Source organism: Gambusia affinis, linkage group LG04 (assembly GCF_019740435.1).
Source record: "Gambusia affinis linkage group LG04, SWU_Gaff_1.0, whole genome shotgun sequence".
Classification (NCBI taxonomy): domain Eukaryota; kingdom Metazoa; phylum Chordata; class Actinopteri; order Cyprinodontiformes; family Poeciliidae; genus Gambusia; species Gambusia affinis.
Genome location: NC_057871.1, coordinates 2825235 through 2842948, shown reverse-complemented (window position 1 = coordinate 2842948; position 17714 = coordinate 2825235). Strand labels below are relative to the sequence as shown.

Below are 17714 nucleotides of genomic sequence, written 5' to 3'. Positions count from 1 at the left end.
CTTATATCTTGAGTAGAAAAAAATACTATTATAATCAATATTTATATTAGTACAAAAGATAGCATTATGGATGCACTACTCTGCTTATTAGCTGTGATATTTTTTATAAGAGCAAAAAATTTATTTTGTAATGTCAAACTCAGTTTATTTTTTTAAATGCCCTTAAGCAGGTATCAGCATAATTTTCATTAAATTAATATTTCTGCATTAATTTTTTTTATTTGTCTGATGTAATATTACAACATTGAATGTTGTATTGTAATTACCCAGAAACATGAAGTCTTAGTAAAACGTTAGTTCATTGAATGTATCTGTATATAAAAATAGGCCAGTATGACTTAATCCGGAACATTAAAAGTAAACATTATTCTGGTAAAAAAAAAAAAAAAAGTTTTAGAAAAGGAAAATTAAACAACTCCTTGTTGTAGTTTCATTTCCTTCCTCTGGGTGGCGGCATTACATAAAAGCAGCGTTTGTGGGTCAGAAGAAGAGAAGCGACCAATCAGCGCCGAGTTTGTGTTTTTGAATCGGTCTGTTTTGAACGTAACGCGGTTGATGTCATCTCGGGGTGAACAGCTTTATTCATCAGATTTGAAACCTTGGTTCGAGTTGGCTGTTTAAGTTTGGAAGGTAAAGTATTTTAAGACTATATGTCGCTCGTGTTTTAAATAATTGCGGTTAAATATTGCTTGTAGTTTAATTGGTTGTTCGTTAACTGACAACGTTACAAGAAAACCAACTTCAGCTAACGTAAGTTTTCCTTAACTTAGACGTGTTTTAATGTTCTCTGAAAGTCTCTAGCTGCGTTATACGCTATTATTATTGTTCTAAACACCTCAATCATCTAAAGATATCAAACTACGAATACATATTATAGCATTTATTAGGTGTTTAACAGGTTCTGATTATCTGCCTGATCACTGACATTTGAAGCTAGTTTAGGGTTAAGATTTCAAGATTTCTGTGTAAATAATGAACAAACCTACGCCTGCTAAACAATGTGAATAAACACAGTAAATAAAATATAATAGTATCGGAGGCCGGTGTTGTTTATTAAATGCTGATATTTAATATGAGCACAAAGCCAGAAATAGACTAAAAATAAGTAAATAGTGACTTAATTAATAAAGATTACTGTCAGATAAAGGCATATAAAAGTAATGAATTATGAGAAAACAAATTTGCACAGTAAATCGAAGTCTTAGATTTACTCTTCTATTCACTCTTTCTAAATGTAAATCATTTTAATTCAGATAATTATAATTGGTCTAATCCTTTCTAAGATAACATTTGATAATTAGAGTAAATTGGATATGATGTGACTGAATTGATTTTTCCTTTAAAAATAACCATGGGATGGCATATTTTGTGAGTTTGTGCTATTAAAAATAAAATAAACTGAGCTGAATTTACTTGTCTTTATGATGAAAAAGCATGTGGCGGCAGTGGGAAATAAAGACTCCCTTTTAGAAGAAATTAACGTTAAGCAGAACCTGGCTTTGTTGAGTTTTAAGAGGAGTTGGACACAAAAATCACAGAAGCGCTGGCCTTCATGGGAGTATTTACACCGTAAACAAAAATACACTTTTTAAGAAAGAACTGGGGTAATGGCAGCAGCTGTTAAATGGCTTGTTGTAGGAGTGAACTACAACTAAACAGAGAAGCATTAAGCAATATTGCAGCTGCAGTGGAATTCTTCGGTGTATTATGTGATTGAGAATTGATTGGGGATGTAAAAATAGATAATTATTGTTTTAAATTTGCAGCTGAAGGGGTTGTTTATGCGAACTCCGGATTGATCTTTGTGAGAGGATGTCACGGTCCAGCATAGAAGACTGGGTAAGTCTTCTGCACACAGTGCGAGATTTCTGCTGAGTTTGGTATCTGATGATGATCCACTAAACATTTATTGATGGTAGTCTTCCAGTAGAAGAGGCGAGCGTACTCCTCTGAGAAGCCTGGAAAATGAGACTCCTTCATCGAGGATCAGGTCAAAGCCACAATTCAGCAGTGACACAGTGAAAGCTAGCATGGTGAGTTTATACAAACTTTCAAAAATATTGACTTTTAGTTTTTTTTATTTGTGGGGTGATGTTTGGAAAGTTACACAGCCCAAAATTCCCAGATTATAAGATAGAAAATGGAGTTCATTTTTTCAAAGTCATAATTTCTCTGTTATTTATATTTATAAAAGTAAGTATCACACTAAATATTTTATTAGCAAGCTAAATATTTATCTTCAGCTTAAACATTTAGCTTCAAAGTAAATATTCAGTTAGCAAGTTAAATATTAAGTTTGCCACTAAATTTAGATTCATGTAATTAGCAAGCTAAATACTAAGTTTCAAAATAACTGCTAAATTAACATTTAGATTGTTAATTACATATTTAGTCTTCATTTATAGACAAATGAACAGCATGATGGAAATAAAACTTTGAAAAATGAACCCCTATTTTTTTCTTAACTGGCTACAGAGTTCGAACTATTGGTGTTATTTTTAAGTGTAATTTTTGCAAACGGCTCTGTTGTTACTCATTACTAAATCTCTTCCACAGGCTGACATTCATCTCTGTGACACACAGACCCAGTTGGGCTCTCTGACCGTTCCCGTTTCCATGGATACTACCCAGTCTGTGTGTGGACTTGAAGATGTCACATTCAAAACCTTTATTTGTTCCGGAGGTGAAGTTGAGATTTCAGACTCAGATGGTGGAGAACAAAGTTTGATTTTGCCTAAACATGGGACTACTTTTCCTCTTACCGCCGAAGCAGAAGATTCGGTTGCTTCACCCAGCAGGATGGAGCAACCTTGCGGTGAGCATGTGGAGCATCCATATTGCAACTGCAGCGTCGAACAGCCGGGTTCTCCAATCGCCTGTGAAGCCGATGAGAAGAAGTCGTTCGCCTGTGATGGAGGTGAGGTTAAAGTTCCAGACTCCACTGGATTAAAGGAGGAGACGGTTCCTCTGCCCCAGGATGACCACTGGGGTCCAGCACAAGACGACGGCACAAACTCAGCCGACTGCACCCTGCTGCTCCCAGTGGAGCATGTCGATCATCTCTACTGCAGCAGTGGAAACGATGATATCTCTACAGCTCAGACATCAGAAAACCCAGATGATCTAACTCTGAAGCTGCTGAACTGCAGCGGTGGCGAGGTACAAATCCCAGCAGAAGCTGATGTTGCAGATGAGACTGTTCCTCTTTCTTACACCTGTTCTGGCTGCAGCCATAGTATAGATCCGAGTGTGTTAACCAGTGATTATGACCTGGAAAATGGTAAAGATCACTTAGATCATCCCTACTGCAACGTAAAATACAACTCCTCGCTCCCACCAGAGGAGGTGAACACTATTCCAGACCTACAACCGTGCAGCGCTGAAATAAACTCGGTGCTACCTAATGGGCAGGATGAGAACTTTGATTGGAAATCAGGTGAATCCCAGGTGTCTGAAAAGATGTTGACTCCGCCTAAAGAAAATTACAACAAAGAACAAAAAAACGACCGTCTGAAGAATGGAGAAGTCGTGTTTGATGCTAATCTACCGCCTGAGACTAATGCATCATTAGTTGTGTCCGACTGCAGCCATCTGGATGCTTCGGCAGAAACTCTGCCACAGCAGCAGCTGGATTCCAGATCCCACTCCGAGGCAAAGGACAGCGCTCTGGGTTCTTTGGGTCTCTGTAACTCTGCAGGAAAAGGTCCTCCTGCATCTCCTGCTATCTTAAAAGTCCTGTCAGAGTGTCCATCAGTTGCCTCCGCCCTGCAGTTTCTCAGCCCCATCATGAAGAGAGCGTCTCTGTCCGTGCTGAAGCGCCCCGAAGTGTCGGGTCAGGACATGTTTGTACCTGACGATTCTGCTCTGGAGGATGAGAAAAGCCTTTTGGCTCCTGTTGATGTTGACTCCATGGGGTTGTTAGCAGAGCAGCTCGAAAGCCCAATGCCCCGCCCTCTGCTTAACTCCACGGTTGTAAGTTCAAAACCACAGGAGGTTTCTGGGAAGAAAGCGCAGCTGGAAACGGCGCCGCTGATTCCTGATGGCCAGTTTCAGCAGCAGCTTCGGCAGATGGCCGAGTTCCTCATGATGGCATGTGGAAAGATGAGTGTCGCTCCTCCTGCTGCCTTCATGGGCCCCTCAGACAGACCAGCTCCTCCTGCTGCCTTCATGGCCCCCTCAGACAGAGCGGATCCAGCAGAGTCCCACAGTGTCTGTGTTGGCACCAGTCCACTGAAGATGGTGGACCACAGTCTGAACACGTCGGGAATATTTGTGAAAAAGAGGGAATTCTCTGTGACCGATTCCTGCACAGCGACCGAACCACTCATCTGGAAGTGAGTGGTGTCTCTTTTTCTTTCCAACTTCTTTCAAATGTTTTTCTGTCTTTCCTTCATTCCTTCCTTCTGTCGACCTTTCTTTCTTTTGAAGTTTCTTTCTTTCAAAGTTTCTTTCAAACTTCTTTTCATATTTATAAACAGTGAATTTAAACTTGTTCAATTGATTCTGATCCTTAAATGTAATTATGTTCATAATCAATCTAGTCTTCGAAAAAAACAAAAAACGATTCACCAAAAGTTACAGGTTAATGACCTCCATTCCCACGATGGATGGATAACTAATGGATGAATAGATTGTAGGAAAACGACAGAAATTTGGTCTAAGATGGAGATCTGCAGCCTACTGGACACCACAGTAATGGACCTTACCAGAGGGGCCGCTTTCCATTGGCAGATGCTCATTCTACTAGTAGTGCGGCTACAACATGATTGGCCGTCTCACAAACACGCTTCCCGTTAGTTAAGTACAGCATAAAGGCAGCACTGATACAACTTCTACACCTTGAAGCCTGTCTGCTACACAGTCTTGGCTAAACAGATCAATATGCAACGTGTACTGTATCTGTCATACACTAAAGATTTTATTTTAGCAGAAAAGGCTTTGGACTAAACTGTTACTCGTGTTAGCCACTCTAGCACCAAGTACAGTGTATCAGGCCTGGATACACTCAAACATTTGCCAACATACCACAGGAATCACCCACTGATTTCAAAAGTAACCCTCAAAACGATGAATGCCCGACTTACCCAGCCTTGCAAGAACAACAGGCATCAGTGATCTTGTCTACAGCTATATTGATGGAGAGGGTGTGTGGATTTGCCGTTTTTCTCATTGAGCAAAAGCATTTTGCTGTGATGTGCACAATGTTGGAGGCATCATGTGACTCAAACACCTTGATCTCATCCAGAAAAGATGACATGAACTTTTTAGTTCCTCTGTCCATCGTAGTAGCTGTTATGTTGTGAAAATCCAGTAGAAATGATGCACTAATCGAGTCAGAAATACACTGCAGAGAATCAGTGGAAGTGGAAGACGCCATGTTTACACAGAAACAACGCGCCACCAGCCTTTGTTTGTGAGACTTGCAGCCAACGTGGGATTTTCTAGGTCGGTTGTGGGCGCAGCTTGGTAAGGTCCATGCTTGTTGATGATGTAATAAGCTGGTATCAAAACAGAACAAGTGGGAAGCAGAAAGGCAGGAAACGCAAGGGAGAGGTTGTTTAACAGGCAGGTTCAAAAAACGTAAACAAAACGGTTACAAACATTGCATACAATTTACATCTGCAAAAACTGCAAAAAAAATAATTTTTTTTAGTTTGTTTCTGTTGTAAGATTTATGCAAATCATATTGCAATACATATTGTTACCGCCACACATCAGAATGTATATTGTGACATGAATTTTATGCCATCGTTAGTAAAGTTCTCCGGTGGGGTTTCAGTTTACCTCCAGGCAGCCTGGAGAGCCTCCTGCGGCCGGAGCTGGAGCAGAGGCTGATGTCCAGCATGATCATGGTGGAGGCGCTGGTCCAGCAGCTGGCTGCAGCCAGGGCGCACCGCCGCCCCTCATCAGGCCCGGCTCCTTCGGACCTGAGAGAGAAGCTGGTTCAGACGGACCACACTGAGCTCAGTCAGGTAAAAACACTGAATGGATGATACCTTCTGAGGTGGAAAAGGTAAAAATTGATAAAACTCAGAAATTTTGAGATTAATTTCAGAAATTGTTTTGGGGAAAAAATATGAAAATTTCTGTGTGAAGTCAAAAATTTGCAAGAAGAAAAACTCAGAAATTTTGAGATTAATTTTACATTTCTTAAAAAAATGTGCTAATTTTCTGAGCTCGTACATCGGAAAATTTTCGACTCTTTGGAAATTGTCTGAGTTTCAAAAGTTGAAAGTTTTTGACTTCTGAGATCAGTCTCAAAATCTTTGAGATTTTTCTGGCAAATGTTTCCCTCCTTTTCTTCTATTTTTAATGTACAATGGCCCTAATGTGCTGTTGTATACACCAAGCTCAGTTCGGACCATTTACTGTTCTGGTATGGTACTGCCATCTTTGTTTCTGTATCAACTGGCTCCACTTCAGGATGACCAGCAGCACCCTCTGCTGGATGGTGGCTAAACTGCAACACTGAAAGAAGATCCAAGTGGACTTTAGAAGTTAATCAGTTGGAACTAATTTTAATCTAATAAACCATTAATTTACATCCCTCATTAGCTTGTTTAGATTTTTTTCTGATAAACTATTTTCATTCCTTGTTCAGACTGCGATGTACAGAGATCTCTACATGGAGGCTCTGAACCGGATAACTGAGCTGGAGCTTGATGGAAATTCTCTGCAGAATCTCGTCCAGGCTGTGCAGGAGATGAGAGCTGCCATGGTGAGACAAACCTCAGACATCACCTCAACATTTAAGCTGCTGTCAGTGTTCGTAGGGGTGCTTGAAATCCTTGAAAATGTTTGAAATTCAGTAAAAATAAGATAATTTAATGGTCTTTATTAGTCAGCAAGGCGGTACTACAACAATAAAAACAAATACTTCAAAAAGACAATCTCCATATATACATAAAAGGAACATCAATACAGAAAGTGAAAAATGCATAAAAACACAAACATTTTATAAAAGTGAGGTGATTCAAGGTTTGGAAAGACCTTGTTTTCTGTATAAAATCCTTGAAAGTGCTTGATATTCAAACTGCTCAGTTTTGTAGTAAAATGCAATCTAATGCTTGATCGAAAGCTTAAATTTGGAAAACATTACTTATAGTTGAAATCAGATATTAATTAAAAGACATGCATTTTTTCATGACTTGCAAAGTAAAATCAAACTGAACTTTTCGTATTTTAGGTTAGTTAAAATCACCAAAATAATTTCTGTTTGCTAAATAAAAAATGACAAAACATTTTTTTATTTTATTTTTGAATATTTATTATTTGTAATGGCTCAATAACTTATTGATCTGTGTAATTTAAATAAAATTACACATATTAAGGCTTTTTTATATATAAAAAAGCCTTAATAAAATTGCAGATTGTTTTTGTTAGATTAGTGTTTTGTCCTCATACAAGTGGCTCATAATCATAAAAGGATTTAATGTTTTAGTTTCCTTTGTCCCCGATGCAGAAAACCGTCACAAGACTCTATTAATAATAGTAATAAATGACATGATAGTGAATTGAGACGTTTTTTTTAAGGTTATTTGCGTTGTTTTTATCTCAAAATGTGTTGCTGGAAAAGTTTGAAATCCTACCATGAAAAGTGCTTGAATTTTACTGAAGATGAATTAATCCTGATTTGTGAATAGAGATAAAAATGTTTTTAAACCTGTTTCTCTCTCTGCAGTCGTCTTTGAGCAGCGACACAGATGTAGCTCTGTCCAACATGAAGAAAATGGGCGAAACCGTCAGGGAGGACCATCAGAACCTGGCGTCTCATGTATGTAAAGTATTTTTTTTCAGCTGATTGAATATGTGTCATAATTAATCCAACTTCGTTGTGCTGTTCTGTAGTACGAGCTCATCAAGTCCCTGTTTGAGAAATCAAAAGGAACTCAGAGAAGAATCCTGGAGAACGTGAAAGAAGTTCTTCAGCAGAGGGACAGCATGGAGGCTCGGATGGAAGAAGCCTTCGTGGCCAAGGAGGCGGTAAGACGAGATTAATATCTCATATTAATTAGAACTAAAATATTAATTGTAATTTATCATTAATGAAAGTAAACAAACTTAAGAAAAGGCCATCTTCTCAAAGAACGCCACATTCTTTAAAGAGCATCAATGATGTCAAAACTGTACAAAAGTATATATTTAAAATGAAAAAAAACTCTTAAAGTGGTCGAAGTTTTAGCTTCTAATTCTACATTAAAAGACTCTTATTAAGCAAATTTTTCTGTCCAATTATTAATTAATTAATCCAAAAAATGCATGCAGTTAATTGATTTATTACTTTTAGCGACTGGAAATGAGGTTGTTTTAATATATCATGCGGTTAAACGATTTATTGTGTTGTATTTTTTTACAATATTTGTGTCTGTTTGCAGGCTTTCAGTGCGATGGATCAGCTGCGGACGCACTGCGCCTCTGAAATCTCAGCTCTGCAGAAATGTGTCGGATCTCAGGAGGAGCTGCTGACGGCTCTGAACCAAACCTACCCGGATCAGGTAAACAAATCAGGTTTGGATTCGTTTGAGGTGCAGGAAAAAATATATTCTATAGAAAATCACAAATCAATGGCATGGATCACTTCTGGTTCAGACTTGTGGGAACTATGTATATTGGTCATTTAAGTTACAGACATTTCTTCTTAAACTTATTTTCCTTTTAAGATAAACTGATGGAATTTAATTGTCCATTATGGAACCTACTAGAATTGTTTTAAATAAATGTTTTATTCGTTAACACACTATTGGTTTCTGAATTTAAAAATTGTTTCTGAATTAAGTTGTGACCCTTTAGCATTTCTAAAAATGACCTGGTTCTGTAAGAATGGCCTCTTCCGATCCTAATCTGCATCGTGTTGCTTCCTCTTCTCCTGCAGGTTGCTCTGAACCGGACCTGCCAGGAAACTCTGAGCTCGGCCTCCGATCTTCTGTCCCGAACTGCAGCGGATCACTGCAGCCTGATGAAGGAGGTACGCTCAGCAGAGAAACAAAAACCTTTCTCTGTTTCCAGCAGGGTTAACGAAAACCAACCAAGTAACAAAAACTTTGTTGGTTAAGGTTTTTGCAGTCCATAAATAAAAACTGTGATTAATGGGGAAAAACTGCAACTATGACAAATTCAAACTAAAACATACTTTAATTATAAATATAAATTTTTTGCTTTCGTATTAAACTATTTATTAGCCTTTTAAACTGATGTGAAATATATTTTTTATTTTTATGAAAAAACTAAAACTACTACTATAAATAAAAATGCTAAATCGAAACTAAGCAATATTTAACTAGTAACTAATAAAAACAGCAATCTCAATATTTAACTAGTAACTAATAAAAACAGCGATCTCAATATTTAACTAGTAACTAATAAAAACAGTGATCTCAATATTTAACTAGTAACTAATAAAAACAGCCATCTCAATATTTAACTAGTAACTAATAAAAACAGCCATCTCAATATTTAACTAGTAACTAATAAAAACAGCCATCTCAATATTTAACTAGTAACTAATAAAAACAGCCATCTCAATATTTAACTAGTAACTAATAAAAACAGCCATCTCAATATTTAACTAGTAACTAATAAAAACAGCGATCTCAATATTTAACTAGTAACTAATAAAAACAGTGATCTCAATATTTAACTAGTAACTAATAAAAACAGCGATCTCACTCTAAATCTGATTAAAACCAGCTGTATTAGAACAAAACATCTCAACGATTTAAAACTAAACTATAACATTTTACTCTCACATCCTGGTTTTCTGTCTGGCAGCTTTGCAGCGTGCGGAGCCTCCTGCAGAAAACGGCCCCGACGCTCCTTCAGCTGAACGGACGAGCCGCCGCCGCGCTGAGGGAGAGGGACGAGCATCGGGTGGCGAGAGAGCGAGCCGCCGAAGAGAGAGAGCAGGTCGGATGAAACGATGGAACAAGCTGGATTAGGCAGTTTAATCTGAGATGGAGCAGATTATTGGAGGTTAAACGTGTACTTTGGGGAAAAGTGGCTGCCTAGTTGGTTCTGTTGCGAACTTTCTCATGTTTAGCTGTTGCTTAGCAACATGGTTACCTCACTTGTCTTTAAACTTTCAGTGAAATTAAAGTTCAAGTCTGTTAAAAATATATTAGTTTCCTTTCTGATCCTCTTTTTCCTTCTTCCCTGCCTTTGTCCTTTCCTTTCTTCTTTATTTCCTTCTTTCATTCGTCCTATCTTTTATTTTTCACTTTCTTTCATTCATCTTTCCTTCTTAGGTTCGTCCTTTACTTTGTCTTTTAGTTAAATTTTTATTTAATTCATCTGATTTTTTCGTCTTTCTTTTGTTTGTTTTTTTGTCTGTGCCTGTGTCCATTCGTCTTTTTACTGTTTTGTTTGTTCGTTCTTTCATTCTTCTGTCCTTCTTTTTGTTTCCCCATCCTTCTTATTTGTGGTTTTTTTAATCTTTTCGCTTGTCCTTTTTGTTTGTTTTCATTCATACATCCTTTATTTTTTGTCCTTTCGTCGGTCTTTCATTTCATCCATCCTTTTTAATTTTTTGTTTTCTTTCTCCTTTCATTGTGTTTTACTTTTTCTGTATCCTTCGTTCCTTACATACTTAAAAAAGTGTTAAGTTTTGTGTTTCATATTAAAAATTGGACCGATCGGCCTGATAACTCGGATGGTTTCATTCTGAAATCTTGACAATAAAAATGGGTTTTTAATTTAAATCAGTTCTGTGTTTGGCTTGTTGAAACTAAAAGCGTCGTCTCCAACGATCCTCTGCTCTCCAGATTGAAGACGAGCTGAAGGAAACTCACCTGAACCTTCAAACCGCCTCGCAGCAGATCGACGATTTAAACTTGCAGATCACCATCCTGACATCAGGTGGCGTTTAATTCGCTCCACGCTGTTTTGCTGCCTCTCTCTGAGCGTTTCAGACGTTTTAGTTTCTGTTTTGGTAAATGTCAGAGATGGGCGTCCTGCGGCAGAAACTAATGGCGGGAGAGGAGGAGTCGGCTCAGCAGGAGAGGAAGGTGACGGAGCTGTCGGCGACCATTTCCTCCACGCTGGCGTCCTACGCCTTCCTAGAGCAGGCGCTCGCCGCCGAGACCACCAAGTAGGATCCAGGGGTCAGAGGTCAGGATATCTGGTGATGAGGGGAAACCTTTGCTTTAACGCAGCATGCGGGTTTTTCTGTTTCTGCAGGCTGCAGCAGTCCTGGAAAGACTTGCATGAAGCCAACGACCGAGCAGATCAGTAAGCGCCGACTTGATTCGATTTTAGGAGAAGTTTCAACAATTTGAGAGAATTTATAGAAACTAAAAGATTGAAGAGGAAAAGGAAGAAGCCTTTTCAGATTTCCAGACTTCATTTCCCATCTCTTGTTGTTTCTTTCTTTTATTCGCTCCTTTCAGATCCTTTATTGCTTCCTTTTAATTTCTTCCTTATTTCCTTCCTTTCTTGCTTTTTCCTTGTCTTTCGGATCCTTACTTCTGTCCTTTTTTCCTTTCTTCCTTCCGTCTTTCCTTCCTTACTTGCCTCCTTCTTTCCTTTCCTTCCTTCCTTGGTTTCTTCTTTTTTCAAATCCTTCATTCCTTCTCTCTTATCTTCCTTTTTGCAGATTCTTCCTTCCCTCCTCCCTTTCATTCAGTTTTTCAGTTAATTTCTTCGCCTGCTGTGTGTTTTCTCCCCTGTTCTCCTCCAGGCTGCAGGCGTCTCTGTCGGGTTCAGAGCAGCGGGTCAGTGAACTGGAACTGGTGCTGGCTGAGAGCGACCAGCGGCTCGGTCAGCTCCAGAACCTTTCCCAGTCTCAGACGGTTCAGATCCAGCAGCTGCAGGAAGTCTGCACCCAGCTGGGCGGCGTGCGGGAAATGAATGAGGTCAGCTGGAAACCCGTCATGTTTTAGTGACACTTTTATTCTGAAATTTATTTAATCAGCTTAAATCCCATTAAGATTAAAAACCTAATCTTAGGTTTTTAGTTAAAAACTGTGTTTTTTTTGTTCTGTTGTCCAACCAACAATCACTTTTTGCACAAACGGCAGAAATGCAAAAATATTTACTAAAAACCTGCAAGACTTTTTTTAAAGATGCTTCTCAGTGTCCAGTGTTCACTGTTTGTAAAAATAACATTTGCGTAATAAAGTGTGAATTTTCACTGCAGAGTTTCACCAAAGAGCACACAGAAAGAACAAACTGCAATTCTGCAGTGTGTTTATGTTAATGGAGCCACAAACATCAGAGGAATTGATATGATCCGCTGGTGTTGGTGTGACCAGCAAGCGAGTAAACAATCTTTTGAAGGTGTTGCCTTGGCTGTAGGTCCAATTATCCTTTTCTGGCTTTTCATTACTTCCTTTACCGATTTTATGGTAAATATTATATTTACCAATTGTATTACTTTTGTAAGGTGTTCTGATACCCTAGTTGCTACAGTGTTTGTAAAATCTTAAGTTATACAAATTATAGAGTGGGCTTCTTACAACAGTTTCAGCCTCCTATCTCCAAAAAGCCGCATGTATTCAGAATACTATGCTTTAAAGGGGACGTATTAATCAAAATTTATATTCGTCATGTTTTAGTCCCGTTTTAGTTTCTACTACTTGTAAAAACATCCTAATAAAACATGTCGTTTTTTGCAATATGTTAATGTTTTTTGGTGTCTGGAAAAAGAGCCATTTCAAAAACCTTCAGGATATAATGTCACAAATTAGCAGGCACTGCCCGTTACCTAGCAACCCCAGCAGAGTTCCGCCTGTTACCTAGGAACCCAAGCTGAGCTTCAGCAGGTTTAGTCAGCTGGTTTTACCGCCGTATGCAGTGTACTATGGCTGCTGAAAAAGACAAGTGTCTTGTTGTGGACTTACCATCCAGAAACCAGTTGCTACATTCTTGTTGATTGTGTAGAAGGTTCCACTTCTGCTTTTCAAAGATCTATGGATGTATGTCCACACCCCCGCTTCATTTGAGCCATTTTTATTTCAGTTCCTGCAGATGGAGAATGAGCTGGCGAGGGAGCAGGTGGCTGAGAGCGAGCGGATGCTGAGGAGCAACCTGCAGGCGCTTCGGGAGAGAAACATCGAGTGTGAAGACCTGAAATCAGAAGTGTGCAAACTTCAGTAAGTTTGTTTTACTTCTGTGAGTGTTGGGATCTTTTAACCATCCAGCTAGTTCACATTCTCTCATTATTCATGCAGGTTTAAATTGTTCTGTGTTTGTTTTTTTTAAAGGCTTGAGAATCAGAGTCTGAGTGACGAGTTGGAAACGACCCGATGCGCAGCCGGCGCCGCTCGCATGGAGCTGCAGGAGAAGATGGCTGAGGCGGTCACTGACATCACCGTCCTGCATCACACGCTGCGCGGTCTGACCACAGAGCTGCAGGTTTCCCTTAGCAACCAGGTAATGAAACCTGAAGCACAAAGACTCAAAAAAGCCTTTTGCTGAGAGAACAACACACTTAGAGCAGCAATGAAGACGAAACTGGCAAAAAATATAAACATTTTGCACTTAATATAAACTTTTTAATAAATATGTTCTACCCATTTTTAGCTCCGGCTGGTTACAAAATCTCCTTTTTAGCAATTTTTTCTGTCAATTATTAATCAATTTAATCCAAAAACTAATAAACATATCAGAGCCCTACTCTGTATCTGTATTAAATCCAGGAGAAATGACTGCGCTCTTCACATTATTGAAATTATTTTTTTAGCTGCAAATGCATCCTTTGCTACAAATGATCACTAAAGGAATGCTTTTGCATTTTAAGCAATTAAAAGTTTATTTTCATATTTATTAATTTACACATTTTAATGTATTTCTAACATTAAATCAAACTCTGCCAATTTGCTTACAAGATTGTCATAATAATCAACTACTAGGATAATTGTTAGTGTCAGCCCTGAGCAAAAACTTAAAAATAAGAAAAATGAGAAACAAATGAAGTCAAAGAAACACAAAATAATAAATCCTTCAGCTGATCGTCAAATTGGTTTTTTTATTATTTTATTCTGAGAAAACTGAGAGTTCTGGACCATAGTATGATTTTTTAAATAAATGAATTCAAACATAAAACGCCCCAAACATCCTGGAGAAGCGCTGACCAAGACTATTAAAAAGGACAAATGGTCATGAAGAAGATCAGTTATTGCTTCCAAGGAGATTCTGTTAATCTGAGGCTGTAAATGCGGCGTGTTGAGAGTCTTAAGCACATTTCTGTGCTTAATTATTTTGTTTTCAGAGGGAAGAACACCAAAAGCAGAGAGAGTCGGCCATGTTCTCCGGTGCGGCGCGCCATCAGACGTCCAGCTCCTTCATCGACAGCGTCATGGTGGCTCTAACGGCCGAGGAGGAGGAAGACGTCCGAACAGACTCGACTTTAGGTGAAAACTTTTTAACTAATATGAGTTTATTTGTTTATCTGGATCCCAATTGGCCGTTGCCGTGACAATGGCTACTCCTCCTGCGGTCCATGTTATTAAAAGAAAAACAAACATTTATTACAAAAAGTGACATATTTAATATATCATTGGCAATGAATATTAATTCATGAATGTACATTTATAAGTTTTTTTATGATACAATAATTAAAGATTTTTTTTAAAAGCTCCAGCATTCGTTATATTTGAAATAAATGAAGGAAGTGAGTTGCAGGTTTTCATTCCATGTTGAAAAGGTAAAACAGTCTTAAGGAATGCATCGTATTAAAATAGTATATAGTTTGGCTAAATAAAAGTTGAACATTTGGTCATTTATTTTCCCTTTGGGATCAAAAATATATATTTTAATTGAATTAAACCTTTGTTTGTTTTCATCAACGGACAATTAGTCAAAAAATATAAAAAATTTGCGAAGAAATTCATAATAACATTTAATCTATTTACTTTCAAATAATAAAAAATTGATTGATTAAAAATGTTGATTTGTGATCTTTGTTTCCCCTCGGATGCATCAGAGCAACAGAGTGACGCGTTTTTCAGCGAGACGAGCGCCTTCACCCGCGTCGCAGCTCTGAACCCAAAGACCATCTCGGACCCAGTCCAGGATGAAGAGGAGGATGAGGAGGAGCAGAGCAGCATGGCGGAGCTCCTCTCCGGCCTCAGCAGAACCGTCACAGAGCTCATCAGCACGCTGCAGCAGGCTCAGCGCTGCAGCCACGCGCAGCTGCAGGAGCTGCACAGCACCATGTAGGTGGTCGATACGAGGCAGCAGACGGGATCTGATTTATCTGCATTTAATGCAAAAATACTTTTATTACTTCTAGTTTCTGTTTAAAATTACACAGTGGTAAATAAAAAATGTCTGACATGATGAACCACCAGCCGTCCAACAGCAGATCCATCGTTGTTTGTTTTATTTGTTCCACATAAATGTTTTAGCTTACCAAACTATTTTTAATATGTCTTATATATTTCATTGGAACGTTAGGGGTAAAAGTTTGTCTAATTTTTCTGAGATTGGTTGATACTTAAATGTGAAACCAATGTTGTCTAACTTGGTGACAACAACTTGGTCTTAAGATATTTTATTCTCCCCCCTCTAATGTTTTCATGCTGTTCCAGCGGTGGCCTGCAGATGGAGCTGCAGACCTCAAGCAGCAGGCATCAAGCTGAAGTCCTTGAGCTGAAGCAGGAGGTGCGGCGCCTCAGCAGCCTGGTGGAGAGAGGAAACCAGGCTCTGCAGCACAAAGCTCAGGTCTGGACTCCTGATGTTTCTGCATCTGTTGTCGGGTTGCGATTCAGTCTGACAAGTTTAAATGGTTTTTTAAATTTTTTTTATCCACGTAGGACGAGAAAACTCTGACGAAGCTGATGGCAGACGTCCAAGAGGCCCAGGAGATTTTAAACAAACACAAGAGCGACAACAATGTATAACTTTAAAACCCAGATATGAGCTTTAAGGAAACATTATTGTTATTCAGTTTTGATGTTTTAAATTTCCCCCTCAGGAGTTGCGAAGGGATGCGGCTGAGCTGCGTCGCGCCCTGCAGCAGTCCAGGGTGGAGTCCCAGTTCCTGCGGGAGGAGCTGAGGAGAATCAGCGGCCCGGCGGCGACCCCAGCTCACCACATGGAGGAGAAGATCAAGCTGCTGAAGGAGGTCAGTACCGCTGCTTGCTGATTACAGCGGGTAAAATGAGCATTGATCACTATTTTCCAACATATTTCTGACTTGCAATTTTCACCAGCTGTTGCTAACAACCTGAGTAATCCATACGTAGAAAAAAACAAAACCTAATAAGTTCAGAAATTCAGATATGTGTAATAATGTGACATGATTTAAAAATGCTTACTTATGTCTAATTCTTTGTACAAAAGCTTCAAGACTGCCTCTTGTGATTTTTGCCCATTTTTTCACCAAACAGTCTTTTAATCTATCATCATCTATAAGCCAATCAGATGTGGGAGTGGCTACATAAGCAACGTTTTGGGGAAATTTTAGTCTGGGATTTTACAGAGGCATTATGATGATGCCACACACTTTAACTGTGTGATGCTGGGAGAATCTGGTGGAGCTAGCTAGACAAAAATATAAAATAAAACATCATCCTCCCACCACTTCCTGTCGTCTTCTTTTGTGTTTCCATCAGTAGTAACATCTGGCGGATTACATGACTCACTTGATGACAAAAATGTATCCATAACAGTTTTTATTTCTGAAATTATCCAGTTTCCATTAAGCAGATTTATTTTCGGAATTTCAATTTGCGCTATTTTGTGGTTAATGAAAACAATAGGTAGATTTCAACTTACTTGTCTTTGTTTCTCTCTGTGTACGGATTACTTGGGTTTCTACCTGGTGAAAATTTCAAACCAATAACACTTTCAGAGATATGTTTATTATGAAACGTTCTGGCACATTCAGTACTTATTTTATCTGTAGAGTCGTTGATTTGTGATTGTTGATATTTTTGTCCACCAGGTGGAGAAGCTGAAGGCCAGTCTACAGGAAGCAGAGCAGGCCAAATTTAAACTCCTGGAGAGAGCCAAGCGGCATGTGAGTGCTGATCATATCTGTGGGCTCACTGTGATTTCTGTCCACACACCTGTGGGAAAATACTAGACAGTTGTCGTGTTTATTATCATCTCATCTCTTTTAGCAAATCATCCATCAGACCAACCAGCAGAAGACTGAGAATGAGCTCCAGATTTTAAACCACATGATCAATAAAGTCAGAGAGGTGAGGCATTTATTCTGTTATAGTTCATATTTGAGATTTTATCTTTTTTTACCGTTTGATGAACCTCTTTTTATTTCCTCATAGACTCTCCTCTCGCTGCCAGAAGTGGTGAAACGTTGTGAACAGCTGCAGCAGCTGGTGGATTACATCGGCTGAAGCGTTTCTGGTTGTCGACACGCATTTAGATTATTTATATTCTTTCTTTTCATTGACTTGTTTTTAATCTTAAGAATGATTAAAATATCTTAACATGTTGGACATGTTATTTCTTTAGTCAATAAATTAACGATATAAACATTAAACCAGTCTCGTTCAATCTTGATATTTTCTCGCATTTCATTAAACTCGTTTCTGGTTCTAAAAAAATAAAACACTTTCTGGAAACTTTACTGTTGAAATGCTGGTGTCCAAAGTGTGGCCCTTGGCATGATTCTTTGCAGCCCTTGTCCAAAATTCAACATTAGTTGATAATTATTCATCTTTTATCAAGCACATTTCTGCTTTTTTTTTTTTTTTTTTAGTTTTTGTGTTGATGTCCAATGGCCTGGACTCTATTGAAAAAGATGTTTTTAA

General features: G+C 38.6%; 1 protein-coding gene across 2 annotated transcripts; it reads left to right on the top strand.

Annotated features, from left to right (window-relative positions):
• The first annotated feature begins 485 nt into the window (after nt 1–485).
• On the top strand, nt 486–17443 carry spag5 (sperm associated antigen 5). Of its 2 annotated transcripts, none has more exons than XM_044113373.1 (25): nt 486–630; nt 1767–1839; nt 1920–2033; nt 2557–4334; nt 5780–5972; nt 6602–6718; nt 7682–7774; nt 7849–7983; nt 8376–8495; nt 8873–8965; nt 9769–9903; nt 10758–10851; nt 10936–11083; nt 11173–11223; nt 11672–11846; nt 12952–13085; nt 13197–13365; nt 14204–14345; nt 14918–15149; nt 15525–15657; nt 15750–15830; nt 15911–16060; nt 16883–16957; nt 17061–17141; nt 17226–17443. In XM_044113373.1, the coding sequence occupies exons 2-25, from the start codon at nt 1813–1815 to the stop codon at nt 17295–17297; spliced, it is 4542 nt and encodes a 1513-aa protein (XP_043969308.1). In that variant the 5' UTR covers nt 486–630; nt 1767–1812; the 3' UTR covers nt 17298–17443. The 2 variants fall into 2 exon arrangements, with proteins under 2 accessions (XP_043969308.1, XP_043969307.1); XM_044113372.1 differs by having other exon boundaries at nt 14909–15149.
• Nucleotides 17444–17714: the final 271 nt, after the last annotated feature.